The sequence below is a fragment of the Saccostrea echinata genome, unplaced genomic scaffold (assembly GCF_033153115.1).
Source record: "Saccostrea echinata isolate AGI-Se365-2 ecotype Australia unplaced genomic scaffold, CSIRO_AGI_Sech_v1 ptg000009l, whole genome shotgun sequence".
NCBI lineage: Eukaryota > Metazoa > Mollusca > Bivalvia > Ostreida > Ostreidae > Saccostrea > Saccostrea echinata.
This window is the reverse complement of record NW_026889758.1, coordinates 33,159,105-33,183,414: the sequence shown is the minus strand read 5'-3', so window position 1 is coordinate 33,183,414 and position 24,310 is coordinate 33,159,105. Positions and strand designations below refer to the sequence as shown.

General features: G+C 34.0%; 3 protein-coding genes across 5 annotated transcripts in view; 1 reads left to right on the top strand and 2 right to left on the bottom strand.

Moving 5' to 3' along the window:
- The window catches only part of LOC133182235 (secretion-regulating guanine nucleotide exchange factor-like), a 75,712-nt gene extending 75,191 nt beyond the window's left edge, over positions 1–521 (bottom strand). For 2 of the 3 annotated variants that reach the window (XM_061316993.1, XM_061316995.1), the window contains exon 1: positions 436–521. The gene's annotated coding sequence lies outside the window, so the exon portion shown is untranslated. The remainder of the gene's footprint in view (positions 1–435) is intronic. The other variant, XM_061316994.1, reaches the window with a different exon arrangement.
- A 7,901-nt stretch (positions 522–8,422) lies between these two features.
- On the bottom strand, positions 8,423–18,348 carry LOC133183605 (ceroid-lipofuscinosis neuronal protein 6-like). The gene is made up of 7 exons (XM_061318540.1): positions 18,251–18,348; positions 13,946–14,048; positions 12,695–12,793; positions 12,362–12,550; positions 12,212–12,267; positions 11,917–12,045; positions 8,423–8,816 (listed from the first exon to the last, which is right to left on the bottom strand). Exons 1-7 carry the CDS (start codon positions 18,328–18,330, stop codon positions 8,546–8,548), a joined length of 927 nt encoding a protein of 308 aa, XP_061174524.1. The 5' UTR covers positions 18,331–18,348; the 3' UTR covers positions 8,423–8,545.
- A 4,650-nt stretch (positions 18,349–22,998) lies between these two features.
- Positions 22,999–24,310, top strand: part of LOC133183604 (thioredoxin domain-containing protein 16-like) — a 28,591-nt gene continuing 27,279 nt past the window's right edge. Inside the window, exon 1 of the mRNA XM_061318539.1 lies at positions 22,999–23,209. Within this exon, the coding sequence (XP_061174523.1) occupies positions 23,038–23,209 (172 nt within the window). The 5' untranslated portion in view covers positions 22,999–23,037. The remainder of the gene's footprint in view (positions 23,210–24,310) is intronic.

Here is a 24,310-nt window from a genome sequence, read left to right as displayed (position 1 = left end):
AGATGGACAGCTAGACAGACGGACAACAAACAAAATGTCATCAGAAAAGCTCACTTGAGCTTTCAGCTCAGGTGAGCTAAAAATGATTTGTTTGATGTACTCCGACAGACCTAACAAAAGTGCCACTACCTTTTTTTGTTTCTGGAAAAATACAGATTATCAGTATCATTTTTTAAGTTAAACAATTTCCCCATGACCCTTTTAGATTGAAAGTAGCAATAAATATTAAATTTGTCTAGTCAGATGTATACTGAAACATACATATATTTCAAAGTCTATTTTTTTATGATGTTTATCATTGTGTTGGATCTAGATATTTTCAAAAAAAAAAAACCTACCAACCAACCTATCCTTCTTAAAAAATGAGGATTGGAGTATAGCAAACAAAAAAAATTTTAATGATGGCCTGGGTATATTTCAAATTAATCAACTTACCTTTCTAAATCCCCGAGAAAAAGTTAAGAAAACAGCATCTTTAAAATTTCATCTGCAAGAATATAAACCATTTGGTATTGTAGTTAATATTAAATTGGTATGATAGTAACTCACACAGTAAATTCGATATGGAAGATAACCATTTTGATTAAACATGTATAATTCAATTATAATAATAGTATGTTAATTGGCTTACTGAACTTCAAACCCACCTTCCAATTTATTAATCAATGCTATACATTTAAATGATTTACTTAAATACCAAACCAAGAAAGTAAACAAAAAGATTACTTCACAAAGCATTCACCCCAAATAAATCTATAATAGTAATTAAACTTTCAGCTTACATTTTAATGCCACATACCTTGATCTTACTCTACAACTTTTAAACCTTCTGCACATTCCTTTACATTCATTCAGGGGTAGATCACTGCAGTTTCACAATTTTGCTTTAATCCTGTGTCCATACCGGTTTTTCTTATCTTCACAAAGTCTCTTTGGTAAAATAAAGTATATGGTATTCAATCCATGTATAGATCTAACTTGCAAATTTACACCACAGATTACCAATATAATCAATTACTTTATTTACCGTGTGTTTAACATTTGCACTTTAAAGAAATCTTGTTTCTTTCAAAGCAGGGTGTATCCGATTTCTGAGTTCACTTAAAGATTTGCAAAATGTCTATCTTTCCATCATTCCTCTTTTTTAATTCGCCAGGTAACATCAATATACTAGTATACTGTCAAAATATAATGCTGGAAACTTTAAATCCATGTTTATTTTGGATTGTTTGGCATGCTAAAATGTTGGAATTAAACCTAACTGGCAGTCAATAAAAGCCAGCTACCTGAACCCGTTCAATGGATTAATAACTCAATGTAATAAATCTAGTCCCCAATTTAAAACTCCATAGTAATTCACATACAGAAGCATGCTTTCGTATAACCAAATGATACCCTTATATGTACCTTCATTATTTACATTACAGCAATCCTTATTTCATATTACACCTTTAAAAAGATGTTAAAAGCTGACTTGAGAAATCAAAGATTCACACCTTTTTTATAAGCTAAATCAAACCTCATCTCTAACTGGAAATCTAAAATGAATAAAAACCAGAAGTCTCTGATGAGACTGTAGCTCTACTGGTCTGTTTGTATAACAAAAGAAAAGTAGCACTTGGATTTGAAACATTGCAACATGCAACAATAAATAGAATTATGTATCTTAATGTAGTCTACTTTTGTGACAAGTTATATTGAAATCAAATGAAAACTAGGAGTAGTAGCGTTTTGAAAGTATTTCACGGAAATTTCTATTTTTAGTACCGGTAACAATGACAACACCATTCACCCAAATAAAAAAAAACAGAAATACATATTATGTATCGTAGTGTATTCTAACTGTGTGCCAAATTAGATTGAAATCAGACCAAAATTGTAGGAGGAGTAACGTTTTAAAGGAATTTCACAGAAATTTCTATTTTAAGTAACCATGGCAACACTGTTTATCGAATTCAAAAACCAATGCAATAAATTATGTATCTTAGTATAGTCTTCTTGTATGCCTAATTATATTAGAAGCAGACTAAAACTGTAGGAGGAGTAGTGTTGTAAAGGAATTTCACAGAAATTTCTATTTTTAGTAACCATGGCAACACCGTCCATCGAAATCAAAAACCGATGCACTAAATTATGTATCTTAGTGTAGTCTACTTGTGTGCCAAGTTATATTGAAATCGGACCAAAACTGTAGGAGGAGTAGCGTTTTAAAGGAATTTCACAGAAATTTCTATTTTTAGTAACCATGGCAACACCATCAATCAAAATCAAAAACCGATGCACTAAATTATGTATCTTAGTGTAGTCTACTTGTGTGCCAAGTTATATTGAAATCGGACCAAAACTGTAGGAGGAGTAGCGTTTTAAAGGAATTTCACAGAAATTTCTATTTTTAGTAACCATGGCAACACCGTCCATGGAAATCAAAAACCGATGCACTAAATTATGTATCTTAGTGTAGTCTACTTGTGTGCCAAGTTATATTGAAATCGGACCAAAACTGTAGGAGGAGTAGCGTTTTAAAGGAATTTCACAGAAATTTCTATTTTTAGTAACCATGGCAACACCGTCCATGGAAATCAAAAACCGATGCACTAAATTATGTATCTTAGTGTAGTCTACTTGTGTGCCAAGTTATATTGAAATCGGACCAAAACTGTAGGAGGAGTAGCGTTTTAAAGGAATTTCACAGAAATTTCTATTTTTAGTAACCATGGCAACACCGTCCATCGAAATCAAAAACCGATGCACTAAATTATGTATCTTAGTGTAGTCTACTTGTGTGCCAAGTTATATTGAAATCGGACCAAAACTGTAGGAGGAGTAGCGTTTTGAAAAATTGTTTACAGACAGACGGACAGACAGGCAGACAGACAGACAGACGGACGGACGACGGACACCTTACTATCGCATAAGCTCTTCTGGTCTCTGACCAGTAGAGCTAAAAAAAAATTGAAAAGGCATAACTACATTTATCACTTTGTTTGAAATAACTCTGATCAAGACATATACTGTGAACTGTTCCTACCTTCCAGTTTGGAATTCTCAAGTTGCCCAAGCAATACTTCATTCTTCTCTTTTCCACCTTATTTTCTTTATGATTTTTACAATGTACTCATGTTTCAATTTATTTTTTTTTCCAGAAATAAGGCACCATATTAAAACTTTTATTGGGATGGTCATGCCCAAAAGGCTTTATAGTACTGTAGATTTGATCACGTACATGCAACCCATATTTACATCCCCATAAGTGCTTAAAAATGATTTCTTATTACATGTACTTATATTTACGTTTGTGACTGATTTAAAACAAATATTTGCATAATATAGTTTTGAACCAATGAAATGAATGTGTTGAACATGTACGTTGATCACTTATGAAGTCACTGTGAAATTACTTTGTTTGTTTACCGGTATGTTGAAACAATGAATATGATCATATGACGAACCTGTTTTTATCTCAAACATGTGGTACCCAGAATATAAACCTATGCTTTTTACAAGGGTATGGTACATAAATAGCACTTCTGGGTTTTGGCACAATCCCTTGCTTCAAGATGTAGATTAAATGAAACTTATATTAGTGATATATATATATATAGAGAGAGAGAGAGAGAGAGAGAATTAATGGCTATTTTATCACACTTATTTCTTGTGAGGGGAGTTCAAAAATTACAGTCATGGACTTGCTGCACAGACAAAATAATTGATAACATAATCAAGCAAAAAGCAAAAAGTCGCCCAAAATAAAAAAGAATCTCTACTTATGTGGTCAACAATTCATATCAAAATGTAAATTAAAATCAAATTTCGGGTGATGGCTCAACCATTTCATGAAGTCACAGTGCAGTAAAATCTTAGACAACTTAGACATCATGGGAATATTGTTAAAAAAAACTTGTTTCTTATTTTCTCAACAATTTTCCTAGATGTTTGATTCACAGTTTGGGTTACTTATTAATCCACACAGCAAAAACATCCATTTATAATCATGTTACAGTTATTTCTGATCCAGCTTGAAAACTTTAAACTAGTATATTATTTCTAAGTTTGTTTTTATACTCCAAAACTGCACGAGCATTAAAATTATTATTTTGTACTTCCTTTCCATGAATCATACGATATTGTGCATGCTAATTTGTTGGTCTTTACACTTTTTCCATTATGCATTACATAACTCCCTGCTCAGTGCATAATGGAAAAATAATCATACGTGTACATAATTTTTTTTCAAGTCCAATGAAGACGCTGGTAACTGACACATACATGGATATTAAATGTATACAAACGACATAAGGTTGTTGTTGGTTGATGGTTGCTGTTGTTTGATGGTTGTTGTTGGTTGGTCGTTCAGGGTTCCTTTGTATTGATACACATCGTGTTGCTGTCTGCATCCAGTAATTATGTACTGTCCCCTTATTCTGCAAAAATCGTCTCTATATAATGCCAAACCAAACCTGGCACACAAAGCAACGTGCATGCTTTTATTTCCCGCGAAATTGAGCAGATGATGCAACTTGAGAAGAACCAATCAAAACTGGCCGTACATCATACTCGCAATCACTCTCTACCATCGGCTCATACATTCTGAGAGAGAAGCGAACGACAACTCTGCAAGGGAGATTGACTCGCAATAAGGTACCTGTAAACTCCGAAAAGACGAAAAGAAATCGAAACGAAATGAAAAGAAAAACAAAAAAGAAACAGAAAGTAATCAAAAAGAGGGGGGGCGAAAGAAAAAAAAAGATGTTACACAGGCCCGTAGGAAGCAAATTCACTTTGAGGGGGCACAACCATACATTTTCGGGGGGGGGGGCTATCAACTACCAAAATTCCTTGACAAGCAAAAAAAAAAAGGTCATCAGAGGTTATTATTGAGGGGGCACAAGCATATAGTAGCTATGTTTTCTTGTTTTCTATAGTATTCTATATATCGGAAAAATTATTGGGGACACGCCCCCCCCCCTTGTCCCCCGGTTCCTTCGGCCATGTTACATATACATACACGTAAAGTACTGAATCGAAATTAAAAGATGGATATAATTAATCAATATATTATTGGTTTTATGGGTAATTTAAAAACACTTATGAAATAATGTGTACATTGGAAGTAAATAGTTTGCGGAGGAGGAGATAGACGCTGATAATTTTTGATTAGCCTATTTTTAAAAAAAACTTTTTGATTACCGATTGCAACCATTAATGTGCAGAAAAAATTCTATAAACCGCTAACGCGGGTTAAGAAATGTTTTCTGCCGTGGTTACAACCGTTAATTCCTACATCTGCAAAGAAAGCATTTTTTGTTCAAGAAAACTTTATTTTTGTTGTTGTCGTAACCTAACCCCTTGAGGAGGGGGGGGGGGCATAATATTCAAATGTAAAACTTTGATCCATATCGTGGTCAACAGTACACCTGGAGGACTATGATTAAAACAATAATGAATCCAAACTAGCTATGTGAGAATTTTCTGGCCCAGGTCTTTTTTTTCGGGGGGGGGGGGGTAAATACTCCCCAATCACTTTTGTCTTTGTTTATTTAACTACCTAGGACTTTGAAAGAGTATAATACTATGAACTACAATGTATTTTGAATCCTTTACCCAAAGAATGCTTTGTGCAAACTTCACTTTGGTTGAAATAGTCCCAGGGGTTTTTTCTTTCAAATTATGTACCCTGGTTTTAGGTAGGTCTAACATCATATTTAAACATAGGACATAATGCATGAAATGTATACAGAAAAGAAATACACTAAATACACTGTATTTTCCAGAACAGTCAGACCATGTTTGTCATATTAATAAAAAAGCATCTCCGTGTTTTTGGTTGATTCAAATTTGGTTAAGTCATGGCTCCGTAGCGCTAGAATAGGACAACGTACAGTACTGGGTTAAAACTTTTCTTGTGAATAAAGATGGGAAAATCAATTAAAAACCTCCTCCTCAGTCCTGAAGAATAACAGTGCCAAGGTGAATCAGGTGAGCGTTGTACGGTCAATAGGCCTCTTCTTCCATCATTACCAGAGACATACTGAAGTTTGTTAACATTCATTTACATGATAATATTTACATGATAATATTCAAAATCTTTATATGATAAACAATTCTTAGCTCTCTGATTGGCTGAGATCCAACATTGTATCTCAGACTTAGTTCACCTGCATGAGACTTCACATGTGAACATAACATTTTTTTCTTCACATGGGACTAAAAATGGATCGAGGACTTCCAAATTAACACAATTAATTATGAAAAGTTATTTTCACTTGCATCCAACCTTCAAGGTGAACATATCTTTTGTTTCCTACATTGGACTAAAAATAGATCAAGAACTTCCAAATTCATATTGACTTTGAGATCCAAAGGTCAAGGTCATAAATTCACTACATTCTGTCTAACACTTTCGTTTCCAGACGACATATTAAACAGCTCCCGTGTTTTTGGCTTTTAGCAATGAAATTTTATATCAAAGCTCCTTATGGTCTAAAGGTTAAAGGTAAAGGTCATAAACTCATACATTGCAAATAAAAGAATTTTCCAGATGATAAATTTAGTTTTCTTTGAGCTTTTCTCAACAAAGTTTAATATCACAACTCCCTATGGCCTGAAGAGACCACAATTGTTTTTGAATTGAAAACCTTAAAGGTCAGAAATCCATACATTCTGTGTATAATACTCCGTTTCCGGACGATTTCTAAAAAGCCTTTTACATTTTGATATGAAATTTTAATTCACAACTCATTATCATGGCCTAAAAATCACAACTCATTTTGGCCTAAAGAAGGCCCATATTGATTTTGAGGTCAAAAAATTCAAAGGTCATATATTGCAAAAAATACTTTCCAGGTGATAAACATTAGTTCTCTTTGTGCTGTTCCAATGAAGTAACAGGGTTCTCCATGAGCTGTTTACTGTGTCGGCCCCGACACAGTAAATTCCTTCGATCGACACAAACAAAAAAATTTATGCGTGTGCTACAGTAAAAATTTTGCGACACAGCAAGAACGACGATCAGAAAATCAGAACTAAAATTTTCTCTAACTGAAAGTTTAATCAAACAAATCTTCCGTCTTTCAATTAACTTTTAATGCAGAGCACTGTCTTAATTAGGGCACCTAGCTTTACCTTGTATTATGAATTATCTCCCTCGATGGACTTTACACATTAAGGAACAAAGACATTTATTTTCACACTTCCATGTAATCGTATAATTGCTTTGTGCATTTGTTAATATTATATAAATACTTAAAAATTAATTAAATGTGTGCCTTTACTGTAGAACCACGTCTCTAGAATTATGTTGGCACTGTGAGTCCATTTATTGATGTATTGTTTAATAATTAAAGGAACCCGTAATTGTATTTTACTGCTCTAAAGTTTCTATTTTAAATACAAAAACTTACCGTTAATTCAATCAACTGACAAAAATCATGGCAAATTTACTTTTAAAGATGGTAGGTAGTTCGATTGTATTGATCAGAATTTCCTTTGCTCTTCAATGCATCTTTTATAAAACATTAAGTTACATGTATGTATGTACATAAAAATATCAGGGTTTTATACTTACAACATGTAGATACTGATACAATTAAGTATATAAGTTTTTTTTTATCGTACAAATCGAACAAATGTTGTTCTTTTAAGTTGTGTGTGTCTGTGTGTGTGTGTGGGGGGGGGGGGGGAGGGGGATTACAAATCGTTTGTGTTATAGTATGTACATTATTATATATTGGAGACATTCTAATTGTTTTCAATATCCATTAATTCATTCTTTTATTGATATGCAATATCATACCATATGTGTATCGAATAAGTGATTTTAAAAAGTTGTGTGTGCGTATTTACTTTTGTAATTATAACGAATAGTGGTTCCGTTGCGAATTCTCTTAGATCGCAAAAATACCGCGAATATTAACACTTTGCGAAAAGTCTGCGACACAGTAAAATTTCAAATGATGGAGAACCCTGAGTTAATTCCTAGTTATTTGAAGAAGACCCGTTTGGTTTTTAGGTCAAAAGGTCAAGGTCAGAAATCCATACAATCCCCCCCCCCAAAAAAAATGTTTTCCAGATGATAACTTTAGTTTTCCTTGAGCTTTTTCTATGAAATTTTACAATTACTCCCAATGACTTAAAGAAGACCACTTTTTGATTTTTAGGTCAAAAGGTCGTCAAAAATTCATATCTTGCATAAAATATTTTCCTGGTGATTACTCTAGTATCTTTTCAAGGATTTGCAATTAATGAAATTTTTAACATTTATTCAATATGACGTAAAAGGGATTCCTACTGATTTTGAGGTCAGAAAAATTAATTTATATATTGCATACATACTCGTACATTTCAGGTAACAATTTCTGTTCTCTGTAACCTTTTGCAATGTAACTCAAGGTCATGAATTTAACTAAAAACAAAAGCAACAAAGTCACTTTAGGTAGCTACATTTTTGTAAATAAAAGTTTCATCATAGAAAAAAAATTGCACCATGATAAGAATACAGAGAAAATATCGCTAAACACTTCCTTGTAAATCGTGAATTGAGCAATGTCTAATTCTCTTTAAGATACAGTGTGTAATAAGACCAGGGTTCTGGTATATATAGAAGTCCCGGATATTTCGCACGAAGTGCTTCATCGTTCCACAAATACATCACCCACAGCAACACTAATGCTAAGGTGAGAGCAAAGGAGTACAAGAGGAATAGTCCGTTAATATCAAGCTGGGAGTTTCGTGTAGTTTTCTTATAGACCATGTATCCCAGCATGAAGACGAATGTTATGAAATATACAGTAAATATCTGTCCTTCTGTCACCAAATACCTGAAAAGAAAATGAATGTTAATCACTCTAAAACGAAGTCAATCTGAAGAGGGTATCGACCACATCTTTATAATTGAGTTAAAATGGAGGGCATTTCATTTAGTTAGATTAAACTGAAAAATAACGAATATAACGAACATTGGCCAATCTCCAAAAAAAAAAAAAAGAAAAAAGAAAAAGAAAAATGCAAACAATACAAAACTGTGAAGTGGTCATGAATCAAGAACCCCCCGGAAATCACAGAGGTGGAATCAGGTGCCTAGGAGGAGTAAGCATCCCCTGATGACTGGTCACACCAGCCGTGAGCCCTATGTACCGGTATTGATCAGGTAGACGGTATTGTGCGTAAAGACAAAAGCCTAACAGTTGGTATGAAATATTTCAGTCAAAATACGACCCAAGTTATATTTGCTTACAAGGTTATTATAACGACCATCATTGTCGGAAACCCACATTCGGCCTCGCCTGATCGTGGGTTTCCGACGATAAACGACCATAGAATTTACGAAACCCTGACTTTAAACGAGGTTGTTAAAAGTCTTGTAAGATCAGCTTTTTATCTGTCACTAGCCTGTCTAAGTTTGAGAAGCAAGGGACGTTATGCAAAAAATAAATAAATAAATAAATAAATAAAACAAACAGACAATTTAAGATTTGATCGTACTCAAAGCATGCTTTTGAGTATCAAGTTGGGAGAAATATACAACATATGCAGGTGACAGCAGGTGACAGCGGTATAATACTACATAAATAAGGAAAGCTGACGATGGAAAAGCTGAAGTCATCTTGTTTGTCATACGATTTAGTTGTTAGTTGGCCCTTATCGTCTATAGTCAGTAAAACACCAAGTATGAAACAGATGTGGCAGACTCTGGAGTGTCTTTAATTTCGAGTTCATTGGGGTGTATCGAGTCGACATATGAATGGTTGTAACTATTGTTAATTGATAAAATGTCATCGGTATACATGTACATGTATCTGAATCTCGAGTGGAAGGTCACAGCAAGAGTTTTCTTCTTCTCATGAAGAAATTTTTAAATGAATTCTGCTTCATTGGAATATAAGAATAGGTCGACAGATTTAGGAGCACAATTAGAGCCCATTCGAATTCCAACAGTTTGTAGGAAGACTTGGTCTCCGAAGACTACGTAATGTTGTCAATGAGGAACTCCAGCATCCCTTTTTTTAAATATCAACTTTTAAAAGAGTACGTGTGTGTAGAATCACAGTGATTTTTAACTAAGTAATTTTGTAGATGACCAATTACTAGCTGCAGAACTGTAGCGTTATGGTGTTATATTTAGTCTTGACCATAACGCTACAGATCCCGTAATATAAATAAAGTGCAATTTACGGCGCAAGATTTTCTGCGCTCTTTGGGGATAAATTTCGCCACTTTCCAGCATTGGTCAATCAACGACCCTTTTTTCACATAATTTTAAACATATTCTATAACCAACCAGAATAATTATTTTCACCACCTTCTTACCCATTATTGTCGTCTCTACAGACCAATAAACTCGCTTGTTGCGAATTTGTTGTCGGATGGCATAACGAGTGTCTAGATGGACCATAGTTGAAAGAAGATGAAGAGCAATAACACCTAAGAAGATTTATTTTAGATGTCTAGGCACTTAAAAGTTTGTTTTTACCGTAAAAGCAGAAATTTTTAGCGGGGATTCAATTTTGGCATTTTTCGCGAGGGTGTTGAGATCGCTAAAATTGAATATCGCTAACAATTCATTCCCACGTCGAAGGTTACTGTAATCTTTCTATCCATTATAAAATCGCTAAAATTATTTCTCCCTTGGAGATATCGCTAAATTTGCGTCTCACTAAAACATTCCACTTTTATACGGTAATTGAAAAGTTTGGAAGCAACAGTTTGGGAATATCTGTAGGAAATGCAGGGTGTAGAAATATGGTAGAATGCAAGACTGAACTTTTTTTAGATTAAGAATGTTACTAATGTTTACAGCATCTATTCCTTTGTTGGCAAATTTAAGTTTAAGGGACAGATAGGTTGAATCGGAATTATAATCTTTTTCTGAATATAAAAGTGCGAATGTTCGAATTGCTGCAAAAAATATTAAGTTTTCTTCTATGTGCGCAATTAAAAGCACGGAATATTTCAACAAAACGCCAGAAATATATGTGTTCCTAACTTTTTTGCACTGAGAATATCCGAATAGCCGATCCTCAAATATAGCATTAGCATTAGCGAGGTCAACCATAATACTAGTACTTCAAGTTTTGAGTACAAGCTTACATGTAGCTTTCAATCCACTACATATTGTTCCCGTCTTCCTTGAGTTGAAATATTTTACAGACTTCGGACTATGCACTTCCTCTCTTTTGTGATTGGTAGAAAATGCGTGATATGAAATTTTTCAAAAATTTCATCGGTTGAAATGCTGTTAAAGGCAAGGGAGATGATTTTCTGGTAGTCTAATTTTCTCACGACGAAACAATTTTTCAAGATTTTTCTATCTTAAAAAATGTCAAAACGAACAAAAGAAAATTGCGAACTGCCGGAAAGACCCTCGGGAGAAGATGCGATTTGGCTTGTTCAAATCAGAGTTGCCAAAGATTAGTATTACATTTTGTGACAGCCCTCTTTTAACCAGTTTTTAATTTTGTAAATACATGTAGAGGACACTCCCTGCGCACCTATGTCCCTTTAAAAATCAACAAGTGCGATGACGCTCACAAGACCCTGCACTTTTAAGGAAGGAAAAGAAGTTTCTGTAAAAAGCTGATGAAGAAACGCATTGCCAGGAGATACGCCTGGTGGGTGTATGTCAATTTACTGTTTAAGGTTTTTGCTCAAGACGACAAAGCTTTTTGAAAAAAAAAGATATACTTGCTTCAGTCTGCTTTCTCTCACTGAAGCGAGTAACTGAGACAGTTTTTAACATCGCCATGATCTTGATTAAAAATCATATGAATCTGTCTCTTTTACTGGCATTTTATTTGAAATGTTTCAAGATATTCCCTTTAGATTTAATGCTTTATATGATCTTCTCAGTAAATAAAACATTACAATCTTCTGATGTAATAATCACAGGTTTTAGTATTAACTTTGTGTCGATATACGTACCAGTAATAAATGCCACTCACAATCGTCAGCATCCACCACGAAAATGTAGGACGAACACGTTCATGTGGCTGATCATTCAGAAAACATCCAGTATAATAAAGAAAAAGACAGAGGAAAAATGGAATATACCTGAAAAAGTAAAATAACTGGTTTGAAATGCTTGTGAGAAAGGAATTAAAGACAAAGAATCAGCTATCACAGCACAGTAAAAACATATTGTTCAAGGTAATCTAAATAAATTATATATCTATACTATAGTATAAAGTGTATTTATGCTAAACAATGACATACGTACCACATTAAATGGCCTATAATTTCGTCGTAATTGTACAAAAGTACAAATGATTCAACCTGGAACCATATACAAATAGAAATATTTCAAATAAAAAATCAACCATATTTTAAAGCACAAATTTTTAACGCTTAAATAGATACATGTACATACGAGACCACGTGGTTGTAGAGATTGCATCATGGGATTGTCTCGGACTGAAAGATGTAATTTATACCCTAGTTTGACAAGTCGGTGGTTAACGGAATCTCCCACAAGATGTATACTGGCTCCCATAACAAAAATAATTACGCAGATATTTCTGAAAGTTGATGATGTTTTGGTATGACTTCTCTCAAAGAGCTGAAACATATGAAATTATCAATATAACGGTTGTCTTAACTCTATATTTAAAAATTCAGAATTATTTTAAAAATAAGAAACTTTTTCATGTTGTCCTCTCGCGATGTATAGAGATATCTACTAGTGTATAGATACTTGAATCACCTTCAGGATACAGAATGGAGTAATTAAGTTATACATCATATGAAAGTAGTCCCCAACACTGGGCAGATGCATTGGGAAGAGTTCTTCAGGAATCATCAACTGAAAAAAAAAAACAGAGAAAATTGTAAGAAAATGCTGGATTGTCTCTGTTTTTTTTAATTTATATATTTTAAAATTGCGGCGGGGGGGGGGGGGGGAGGGGGGTTATGTTTTGACTTCTTATGGTTATATACTATATACTAATAAACTATACATATGTACATGTAGTCTCTATCAACAAGGGGTAGCCCTCCCAACCCCCCAACCCCCACCCATCCCTATATACCATCTCTTTCCACATCCTTTTTTCTGCATTCCTGTCCAAATTTACTTCCCCTTTTATACCTTTCCTATTATACCCTCTTACCCCTACCCTCCTCTCTCCGGCAAGCTCAGAAAAAACATTTCCATTGCTTTACAACTCATCTGAAGTGTCCAAGAAGTTGCGATTAGTTACTTTTCTGATGCAATATGGAGATAACAAACAGTATTTAAGCTCAAAGTCCATTTAAACAATACAAATCGGGAGCAGAGCAACCATGGACCTCAAAACATCAGAGGTGGGATCATGTAGGAGTGAGCATCCCCTGCCGACCGGTCACACCCGCTGTGTGCTCCTTGTCATGATCGGGAAAACTGAAAAATCCGTACACAATTCAGTGTGTAAATAATGGCATAACAATTAATTAGTATGAAAAACGACAGACAGCATTTGACTTAATGATAGGTTGTATTTGCTGAAAAGGTCATTGTATCGACCATAAAACTTGCGAAATAATGACTTCAAACGAGACTGTTGATATCCTTATTTCATCAAATTATTTGTCAATAGCTTGCCTCGTTTTAGAAATTGTTTATACGTAGAGCATGCTCTTGCGTATCGAATCAACTGAGAGTTATACACCCCATATGCAGGTGATAAGGGTATATTGTTACATAAGTGAGGGAATTTGACGATTGAAAAATTGAAGTCATCACGTTTATCATAAAGCTTTGTTGTTAGGTTACCATTAGGTTAAAGTTTTTTTTCTAGTTAAATATCCAAATATGAAACAGATGTGTCAGACTCTGTGGTATCTTTTATTTCAAGCTCACTGGGATATATCGGGTCGACATATGAATGGAAGTAATTATTATTAGATAATACGTCGTCGATATAAATCTAAATGTTAGTTGAATGTTCCATGTTACTACAGTATGGAAGAAACATACAGCGGCAATTGGTCTCCCGAAGTCAAATATCCAGTTCTGTAGAGTCATCAGGAGCCATAAATCCCAGTGAAAACTTTCCAATGAACGTCTAGGTTTCATGTCACTGGAATTTTAAAACATACTTGATTTACTGTCCATATACATAATTATGCATTTACATATGATCATCCATGTACATTCCTATTTCTAAAGAAGTAAGTTTTGCATTCAGTGTAGTGTCATTCACTATCTCCAAACCAGTTTTACGTCTTGCATTGAACATTAAAAAAAAAAAACTTTTTTACCATATTATGTGATAGGTGATTTTTATGCATAGCAAATTTGAATTAACAGTGGCAGTAAAGCATCGCCGTATGTATTATACTTTTACTTTAAGAAAGTTTCGTTGTTATGTGCACTATGAACATTGAAAGCCATTACCCTGCATAGTATAAGGAAAAAATCCTCATGCATTCATCGACAGAAATTAAAATTGCAGCAAATTTGATTATGGAATCCCAATTCAAATTAAAGAAGACGCATGCAAGATATATAAAATGTTTATTGTGCAGAAATCAATCCACTGAAATGTCATCCTCATAATTCAGCTCAGTTAGTCAAAATACACGGCTATTTGGTTAGAAAAATCATTACAAAGCTAAATTGGGAGAAAAAAACAAAATGCGAATAATCAAACATGCCACATGATACATCCCCGTACCCCCACCTGTTACATTACCGAGCATCGGATAATCAAGCGTCATCGTAGGCTGTGTCCGGTTCACTGGAAAAACCGTAAACATTGTAATTCTAAATTAACAGGTATATGTAATTCTAGCTGTCAAGTGCAACATTCGGTACATAGTTTTAAGTATTCAGATTGTTATATGAAAATGCTCTGCAAATGATGGGTCAACATAGATTTACATGTATTTGATTTGTCAACCCGCGACAAGCATGATATACGATCATAAAATGAAACTAATAAATCTGAAGATTTTCTATTTCTTTTTTCGGGTCTTTTTTTTTTTAAACTTCCCTGACATTGTTAGATTATGTAATTATATAGTTTTTAGCTCACCTGAGCTGAAAGCTCAAGTGAGCTTTTCTGATCACATTTTGTCCGTAGTCCGTCTGTCCGTCCGTCCTTCCGTCTGTAAACTTTTCACATTTTCGACTTCTTCTCCAGAACCACTGGGCCAATTTCAACCAAACTTGCCACAAAGCATCCTTGGGTGAAGGGGGTTCAAGTTTGTTCAAATGAAGGGCCATGCCCTCTTCCAAGGGGAGATAATTAAGAATAAGTGAAAATTTGGTGTCTTCTTTTAAAAATCTTCTTCTCAAGAACCACAGGGCCAGAAAAGTTGAAACTTAAGGGAAACCTTCGTTACATAGTGTAGATTCAAGTTTGTTCAAATCATGACCCCCGGGGGTAGGGTGGGGCCACAATGGGGGATCAAAGTTTTACATAGGAATACATAGGAAAATTCTTTAAAAATCTTCTTCTCAAGAACAACAAAGCCACAATTAGTAATATTGATATGAAATCATCCTCAGGTAGTGTAGATTTAAATTTGTTCAAATCATGACCCCTGGGGGTAGGGTGGGGCCACAATGGGGGATCAAAGTTTTACATAGGAATACATAGGAAAATTCTTTAAAAATCTTCTTCTCAAGAACAACAAAGCCACAATTAGTCATATTGATATGAAATCATCCTCAGGTAGTGTAGATTTAAATTTGTTCAAATCATGACCCCTGGGGGTAGGGTGGGGCCACAATGGGGGATCAAAGTTTTACATAGGAATATAGGAAAATTCTTTAAAAATCTTCTTCTCAAGAACAACAAAGCCACAATTAGTAATATTGATATGAAATCATCCTCAGGTAGTGTAGATTCAAGTTTGTCCAAATCATGACCCCTGGGGGTAGGGTGGGGCCACAATGGGGGATCAAAGTTTTACATAGGAATATATAGGAAAATTCTTTAAAAATCTTCTTCTCAAGAACAACAAAGCCACAATTAGTCATATTGATATGAAATCATCCTCAGAGTAGTGTAGATTTAAGTTTGTTCAAATCATGACCCCGGGGGTAGGGTGGGTCCACAATAGGAGATCAAAGTTTTACATAGGAATACATAGGAAAATTCTTTAAAAATCTTCTTCTCAAGAACAACAAAGCCACAATTAGTCATATTGATATGAAATCATCCTCAGGTAGTGTAGATTTAAATTTGTTCAAATCAAGACCCCCGGGGGTAGGGTGGGTCCACAATGGGGGGATCAAAGTTTTACATAGGAATATATAGGAAAATTCTTTAAAAATCTTCTTCTCAAGAACAACAAAGCCACAATTAGTCATTTTGATATGGAATCATCCTCAGGTAATGTAGATTCAAGTTTGTTCAAATCATGACCCCCGGGGGTAGGGTGGGGCCACAATGGGGGATCAAAGTTTTACATAGGAATATATAGGAAAATTCTTTAAAAATCTTCTTCTCAAGAACAACAAAGCCACAATTAGTCATATTGATATGGAATCATCCTTAGATAGTGTAGATTCAAATTTGTCGAAATCAAGACCCCCAGGGGTAGGGTGGGGCCACAATGGGGGATCAAAGTTTTACATAGGAATAAATAGGAAAAATCTTTTCAAGAACAGGAAAGCCGTGATTAGTCATTTTGATATTGAAGCATCCCCAAGTATTGTAGATTCAAGTTTGTTCAAGGCATCCTCCAGTAGTAGGGTGGGGCCATAATCGGGGATCAAAGTTTAACAAAAGAATATATATAAGAAATATCTTAAAAAATCTTTTTCTCAAGAACAACAAAGCCATAATTAGTCATATTGATATGGAAGCATCCTTAGGTAGTGTAGATTCAAGTTTGTTCAAATCATGACCCCCGGGGGTAGGGTGGGGCCACAATGGGGGATCAAAGTTTTACATAGGAATATATAGGAAAATTCTTTAAAAATCTTCTTCTCAAGAACAACAAAGCCACAATTAGTCATATTGATATGGAATCATCCTTAGATAGTGTAGATTCAAATTTGTCGAAATCAAAACCCCCAGGGGTAGGGTGGGGCCACAATGGGGGATCAAAGTTTTACATAGGAATAAATAGGAAAAATCTTTTCAAGAACAGGAAAGCCGTGATTAGTCATTTTGATATTGAAGCATCCCCAAGTATTGTAGATTCAAGTTTGTTCAAGGCATCCTCCAGTAGTAGGGTGGGGCCATAATCGGGGATCAAAGTTTAACAAAAGAATATATATAAGAAGTATCTTTAAAAATCTTCTTCTCAAGAACAACAAAGCCATATTAGTCATATTGATATGGAAGCATCCTTAGGTAGAGTAGATTCAAGTTTGTTCAAATCTTGAACCCCCCTCCCTTCCTACCCCCCCCCCCAGGGTAGGATGGCAGACATCTTTAAAATTCCTTTTCAAGAATAGCAAAACCATGATTAGTTATATGAATATAGAAGCATCCCCAGAAAGTTTAGATTCAATTTCATTCAAAACATGGCAACTGGGGATAGGTTATGCCTAGAACAGTTGATCAAAGCTTTACGTATGAATATATAGAAGAAGAAATCTGCTGACAAAGAACAGCAGGGCCATATTGACTCAGGTGAGCGTTGTGGCCCATGGGCCTCTTGTTTAAATGTTGCAAGGATTGCCAAAGGCTAATGATAATATAAAAAGGATCAATGCCGATGAATGAAAATCGTCACTTCAACAACTTCTAGTAAGTAGAAGTTGAACGAGTTGTTAATGTTATATTTCAGAGAGAGAGAGAGAGGCTGAATTGGGGTTCTGGGTGTAAAACAAACACTATTGAAAAATCCCTCTTGAAGTAAAGATAGCATGTAAAATCTAGTAAATGCTTTATATATATTAATCAAGAACAGACTATTTCAGATTTGGAAACTCGAAGCTATAATTACTACATGTATGCAACGTCAGCATTTGGGAACACATGGCGCAATGTCTACAAAAGGTTGTTATCTGTCAAGGATCCACTTTCTGCCAACATGTTACACGTATTGTATACAAATCCAGAGGACACCACATATCATTAATGATAAATATATGTAATTGTTTATCAAAAGTGGATTTAAATAAAAGATAACATTATGTGACTGTTACTAAAAATAGGCCTAGTTCATTTTAGGAAACGTTAAACATGAGAAGAGTATTAGTGTAGTATTAGAGTCACAACCCTATTTCAGTGGTCCCTTGTTATGAATATTTATAAATTTAGTGATCCAGTATTTCGTGGATGTTTGTAAACACAGCCCTCTCCTCCCCCTCACTCACCGTGCATCCTCAATCATAAGCTCCTCTAGGTCCTCATTCCGTCCCCTCCGTCGGACGCTGTTTTCAAAACTAGTAGCCATGATTGTTCCTTAATTCAAGACTTGTACACGTCACAAAACAATGTCTGAATTCGAGATACTACACAATCTAACATGGCCATGTTATATTTACTCAAACTGATATTTAGTGTTATCATAACCCAAGGCTCATTTGCGTGATTTACACCTGTGAAAATGTTTTCTAAACTTTTATTATCTTTCTCTAGTTTACCAAATGCCAGAAGAACATGCATGCACATCGTAAATTAATATCGTGCAACGTACAGTCTTTATATTATACTGCAATTGGTATTTTAGCCTTGTCGAGAGGGTAAGAAATAGATGTCCATGTAGTCATTCAGGAAACCTTCTTGAGATTACCCGGTATTCTCATCCACTTAACTAGCGGACTGCATATAACATATGTTTAATTAAATGATCTACTGTAAACAAGTTGTTGAAAGTCTTTTGAGTGAAGAAAGCCGGACTTTGTTAAAGATATAGCGGTAATTTTGTACATTGTATTCAGTCATTCTACGATAAATGGACCAATTCAGAGTAAAAAACATGAAAAAAATAATTGTTTCAAATAGCAAAATGAACATCATAATTCTCTAAAGGACCTATCAGTGAACTTGAAAACAAAAAATTGTCCACAAATCTGGTATCGTTAACTTTTTACAGCAATTTCAAGATACCATTGATTTTAAGGTAATGTTACGGAAGTTAATGCTTGATCAAGCCTTATTATTTTTTAAATAAAGCTGAATTTGACCAATTTTTCGTTTCTGATGTTCAGTAAAGAACGCTAAAGTATGATTCATGAAGTCTCGCATGAATCCGAATTTAAATTAAATTTTCGGGAAAAGTATCATTACGGAAGTTAATCGTTACGGAAGTTAATTCCCAGCAATAAAAGTTAAAATTCTCTTTAATAGTTAAAATCAAAGTTTGTTTTGGGATATTAAACAAAAGTATGAAGCATTTCGCTCCCAAAATAATCAAAAAGTGTATACCTTAAATGCAAAAACTTTCCTGCATTACCGTTACGGAAGTTAAATTCTTAAGAGAGACAACTGTTTTTGTTTAATTCATTTTGTTATATCGAAAATGTAATCGTGTAAAATTGCTGACTCACAACTAGAATCGATGATATAATGTTCCGTGGTCACTTTCAGATAAGTTTCAGTTCTTTTTGAAATCTGCATTCTATGCGTGAAATTTAAAACAAAATCGTTACGGAAGTTAATCGATTTTAAGCGACATGCTTATAAATTCGCATGAAAGGAGATCTATGCATTTCTTTGCGAGAAGTGGTTTGATTTCTTTTTATATAGGATAAAAGACATTTTTTAACATTCATGGCACTCTATTCGGAACGATTTTACGGCTGAAAATTTCATCTTGAAATTTGTATATAAATGAAGCGACATTAAGATTTGCAATGGAATACGTTTTTCAACATTACATTATGTTCATATCAAAACTTTAACTGCATATATATCGGTGAATATTTACAAAACCATGTGTGTATTTTAAGTCTTATAGTTGAAATGGACCTTTAAATTTATAATTAAGATATTACAACGGTTAATTTGCAAGCGACATAAAAAATTCTTAATTGGTCATGTTTTTGTAGAATGACTGATTATGTAATCATTTAAAAGAATCAAAAACAAGACGAAGCAAGAATAAAACAGAAATAAACAAAACAAAAATCCTACCGCCAAAATTACAAAATATGAAATAAACATTATTATTATAAATTTCATAAAGAAGGAGAGATAAAAAACTTCAAAAACGAAGTAAAACTTGTCATGTGGTTTGTAGATGAGTAAAAAATATTTTCATAACACATGGAATTTTCATTGTACTAAATTAAATTTGTTTATATTAAATTATAAATTAAGAGATTACCTGTATACTTCCTGGTGGAATGAAAAAGGTGAAGATAACGAACAGTGATCGATCTAAAAAAAAAATCTACAAAAAAATACAAATCTATGAACACAGCATAAAACATAGACCCCCGGAAATCCCAGAGGTGGGATCAGGTGTCAAGGAGTGAGCTCGCCCTATTGACCAGTCACACCTGCCGTGAGCCCTATGTATTGATCAGGTAGACGGAATATCCGTAGTCAGTTTAAGTATAAAAAAAAGGTCTAACAATTGGTATGAAACAAGTCAGCCAAAAATACGACTCAATGAAAGGTTATATTTGCGAATAAGTTCATTATAAGTTCAACAAGTTCAACGAGGTTGTTGAAATCCCTGTAACATCAACTTATCTGTCAGTAATCTGCCTTGGTTTAAAAATTGATCATACTTAGAGCGAGCATGCTCTTGAGTATCGAATAAGTTGGGAGACATAAACACCATATGCAGGTGATAGAATATTACTACATGAATAAGGAAAGTTGACGTTAAAAAAGCCGAAGTCATCTCGTTTGTCATATTTAGTTGTTAATTGGCCATTATCGCCTATAGTCAGTAAAACATCCAAATATGAAACAGATGTGACAAAACCTGGGATGTCTTTAATTTCAAGTTCACTGGGATATATCGAGTCGACATATGAATGGAAGTAACTATTGTTAATTGATAAAACGCCATCGATATAGAGTCTATCCGAATGTCGAGTTGAAGGCAACAGCAAGTGTTTTTGTCTTCTCATGAAGAAGTTTTTGAATGAATTCTACTTCATGAAAATATAAAAACAGGTCGGCTTAAAATGGAGCACCATTTGTACCCATTGCAATTCCAACAGTGATTTTTAACAAAGTAATTTTGTTGATGACCAGTCACAATTAAGATATAAACAGTCATTCTACAAAACCATGACCAATTAAAAAATTTTCATGTCGCTTACAAATTTACCGTTGTAATATCTTAACTATAAATTTAAAGGTCGATTTCAACTCGAAGACTTAACAAACATACATGGTTTCGTGAATATTTACCGATATATATGCAGTTAAAGTTTTGATATGAACATAAGATAATGTTGAAAAACGCATTCCACTGCAAATCTTGGTGTCGCCTCATTTATTTACAAATTTCAACATGAAATGTTCAGCCGTAAAATTGTTCCGAATAGATTGCAATGAATGTTAAAAAAAAAGTTTTTTATCCTACATAAAAAGAAATCAAACCGCAAAGAAATGCATGGATCTCCTTTCATGCGAAATCATAGCATGTCGCTTAAAATCGATTAAGCTTAACTTCCGTAACGATTTTGTTTTAAATTTCACGCATAGAATGCAGATTTAAAAAAGAACTGAAACTTATCTGAAAGTGACCACGGAACTTTATATTATCGATTCTAGCTGCGAGTCAGCTATTTTAGACGGTTGCATTTTCGACATAACAAATTAAATGATTCATACTTTGTTTAATATCCTAAAAAAAAAAAACTTTAATTTTAACTATAATGAAGATAATTTTAACTTTTATTGCTGGGATTTAACTTCCGTAACGATATTTTTCCCGAAAATTTAATTTAAATTCGGATTCATGCGAGACTTCATGAATAAGACTTCATAGTTCTTTACTGAACATCAGAAACGAAAAATTGGTCAAATTCAACCTTATTTAAAAAATAATAAGGCTTGATCAAGCATTAACATTACCTTAAAATCAATGGTATCTTGAAATTGATGTAAAAAGTTAACGATACCAGATTTGTGGACAATTCTTTGTTTTCGAGTTCACTTTAGAGAATTACGGTATGATATTCATTTTGCTATTTGAAACTATTATTTTTTTCATGTATTATACTTTGAATTGGTCCATTTATCGTAGAATGACTGATAAAAATTTCCGAGTTCATTTTTTATTGAACTTAGAAATAGTTGTCTATGATATTAAAAAGCCTAGTTTTTTAATTTATCGTGAGTAATGGTTGTATAAAGTGTAGAAAAGTCGTATGTTTTGATGTAACTGACTCTTGAAAAAAATTGGTGATTTCTAAATTTTCTAAAAGTTCTTTGGAGTTTTTGAGAATCCCAGCACATCTGATTTACACCACTTCCAGAATATGCTGTAGCACAGTACGTCTGAAGTTTCTTACATCAGTAAAATATTTTTGTAAGGAGTAAAGGGGCCTGGGTCCATCTTCCGATGGATTCTCCTTCATTGGCTGTTTTCAGTTCTGTCCACTATGTACATGTACAGCCTCAGTTTGTCGACCAGAGTGAATCAAGTCCCAGCCCGAAACAACGCCGCTCTCCAATAGGATCATCATTACCATTATCTCAGTAACTGTCTTTCCACTTGTCTGACCTCCTTCACAGCTACATGGTCGCTACACAAACTTTCTGTCAGTCTCCTTTTTTCTGCTCTAAACAATTATCTTAACATGGACCCTCGGCCCTCCACAAAAATTCTACATCTCTCTAGTTTTCCATCGATGCAGTTGACATTAAAGTGGTATCGATTTTTTTAAAGAAAAAGTTTACTTAAAATAAAAACACCTTTTTAAGCATAGGTATTACTTTTTAAAAAGTATTTGCTTAAAACCGGTGTCTGTAGAAAAAAGCCAATCTTTGCATCGGGTTCGAAATTGCCTCTCAAAATGAAAGTAGTGACGTCAAAGTCCTGTAAGACGTGCAGCAACAACAGACGAGAGTCGCTTCAGTCGGAGAGGAAAATCCTAGTTTTACAACACTTCTGCGAATTGTTGTATATGAGGATTTATTGACAGCGTAAAAAAATTGGAATATTTCTTTTTGTTGAAATCCCTTAGTAAAAATGAGGATACGCAATAACTTTTTAACGGTACAGCTGTTGACATTAGTCTGTGAAAGCGTTGCTGTAGGTTTTACTGTCGATCAGTTTAATCATGCTAAATTAATAAAAAAGGAAGATCTTCCGGGATTTAAGCAAAGTAAAACAGTTAGCGTTTTATACTATTACAAGGAAGGTAAGTGTCAACAGTCTTGCTAGTTATATTTTTCGACTACGGTGAAGTCATTCTTGAGTTGACACAGGTGATTTAAAGATATCCCGATATGTGAATGAAAATCCATTTGAATGTTCTTTGTCATTGTATTTCTTAATGAATTTAACAGTCATGAGGTTATGAAATTTTGAATTTAAAACTAAAAACTAAAATTCAGATATAGTTAATCTGATAAATTGTTATACATACATTTTTTAAAGTAATCTTTATATGCATGAAATAAGGTAGTTTTTAAAGTAATTCAGCCAAAAAATAAATATGAAATAGTATCCTGTTTGTTTAATTGAAAGTGGGTGTTGGAGTAAATGCTTTTAAATCTTTAAAATATTTATATTTCTTCTTAAGCTTATTTGGCAGATTTAATATAATTATTTGAAATCAAAAGTGAAAGCCATGTGTGGACATCTTTACTTCTTGGTTGTAATTTGGTCGCCCAACCATATATGTCTGTGAAAATAATTAATGGGGAAATGCGTTTATTTATCAGCAATGCATTTTGTTAAGCCATTAAGCACTTTACCAGTTTTCCATTAATTTAAAACTGTATGCAATTTCTATTATGATAATATTAGAAACATGAGTATTTATACTCAGATTTCCTTGAGAGAGTTCAGAGGTGTTTTTCATCTCTATCTGTCCAACCATCCATCTTTGATACTTTCTTCATTCCCAATTATCTACAAATAGAGGTCACCAATGTTAACCAGTGATTGCATTTGTGGATGTATGTACCAGACTTGCTTGAGGTGCTGCCTGTGACTTTATTTACTGGATGATGGTAAGTAAGGAGAATAAGTTATGATTTCCAACATTGACAAGACTTGTTACAGCTTGGAATGGATATGGCTAATCAAGCTGCTGCAGATATCAGTTATCTAGATACATCTAGATATATGCTATTAAATGAGAAAGTTATTGGAGCAGGTCAATATATCCAAATTGATATTATGACCAATTTTGCATTGGTGATGCAGGTGCTATGATTTTTAGCTCACCTAACTCAGTGGCTCAATTTCAACAAAAAATGGTGCAAAGAATGCTATGTGCAGCTCAATAGCTAGG

Excerpts from the sequence above, each read along its gene's own strand:
- LOC133183605 (XM_061318540.1), bottom strand. The coding sequence starts at position 18,330 with ATGGCTACTAGTTTTGAAAACAGCGTCCGACGGAGGGGACGGAATGAG. Across the intron at positions 14,049-18,250 it reads CTTATGATTGAGGATGCACG|TGACATGAAACCTAGACGTT; the intron begins GTGAGTGAGGGG and ends TTAAAATTCCAG. Across the intron at positions 12,551-12,694 it reads CTCCATTCTGTATCCTGAAG|CTCTTTGAGAGAAGTCATAC; the intron begins GTGATTCAAGTA and ends CATATGTTTCAG.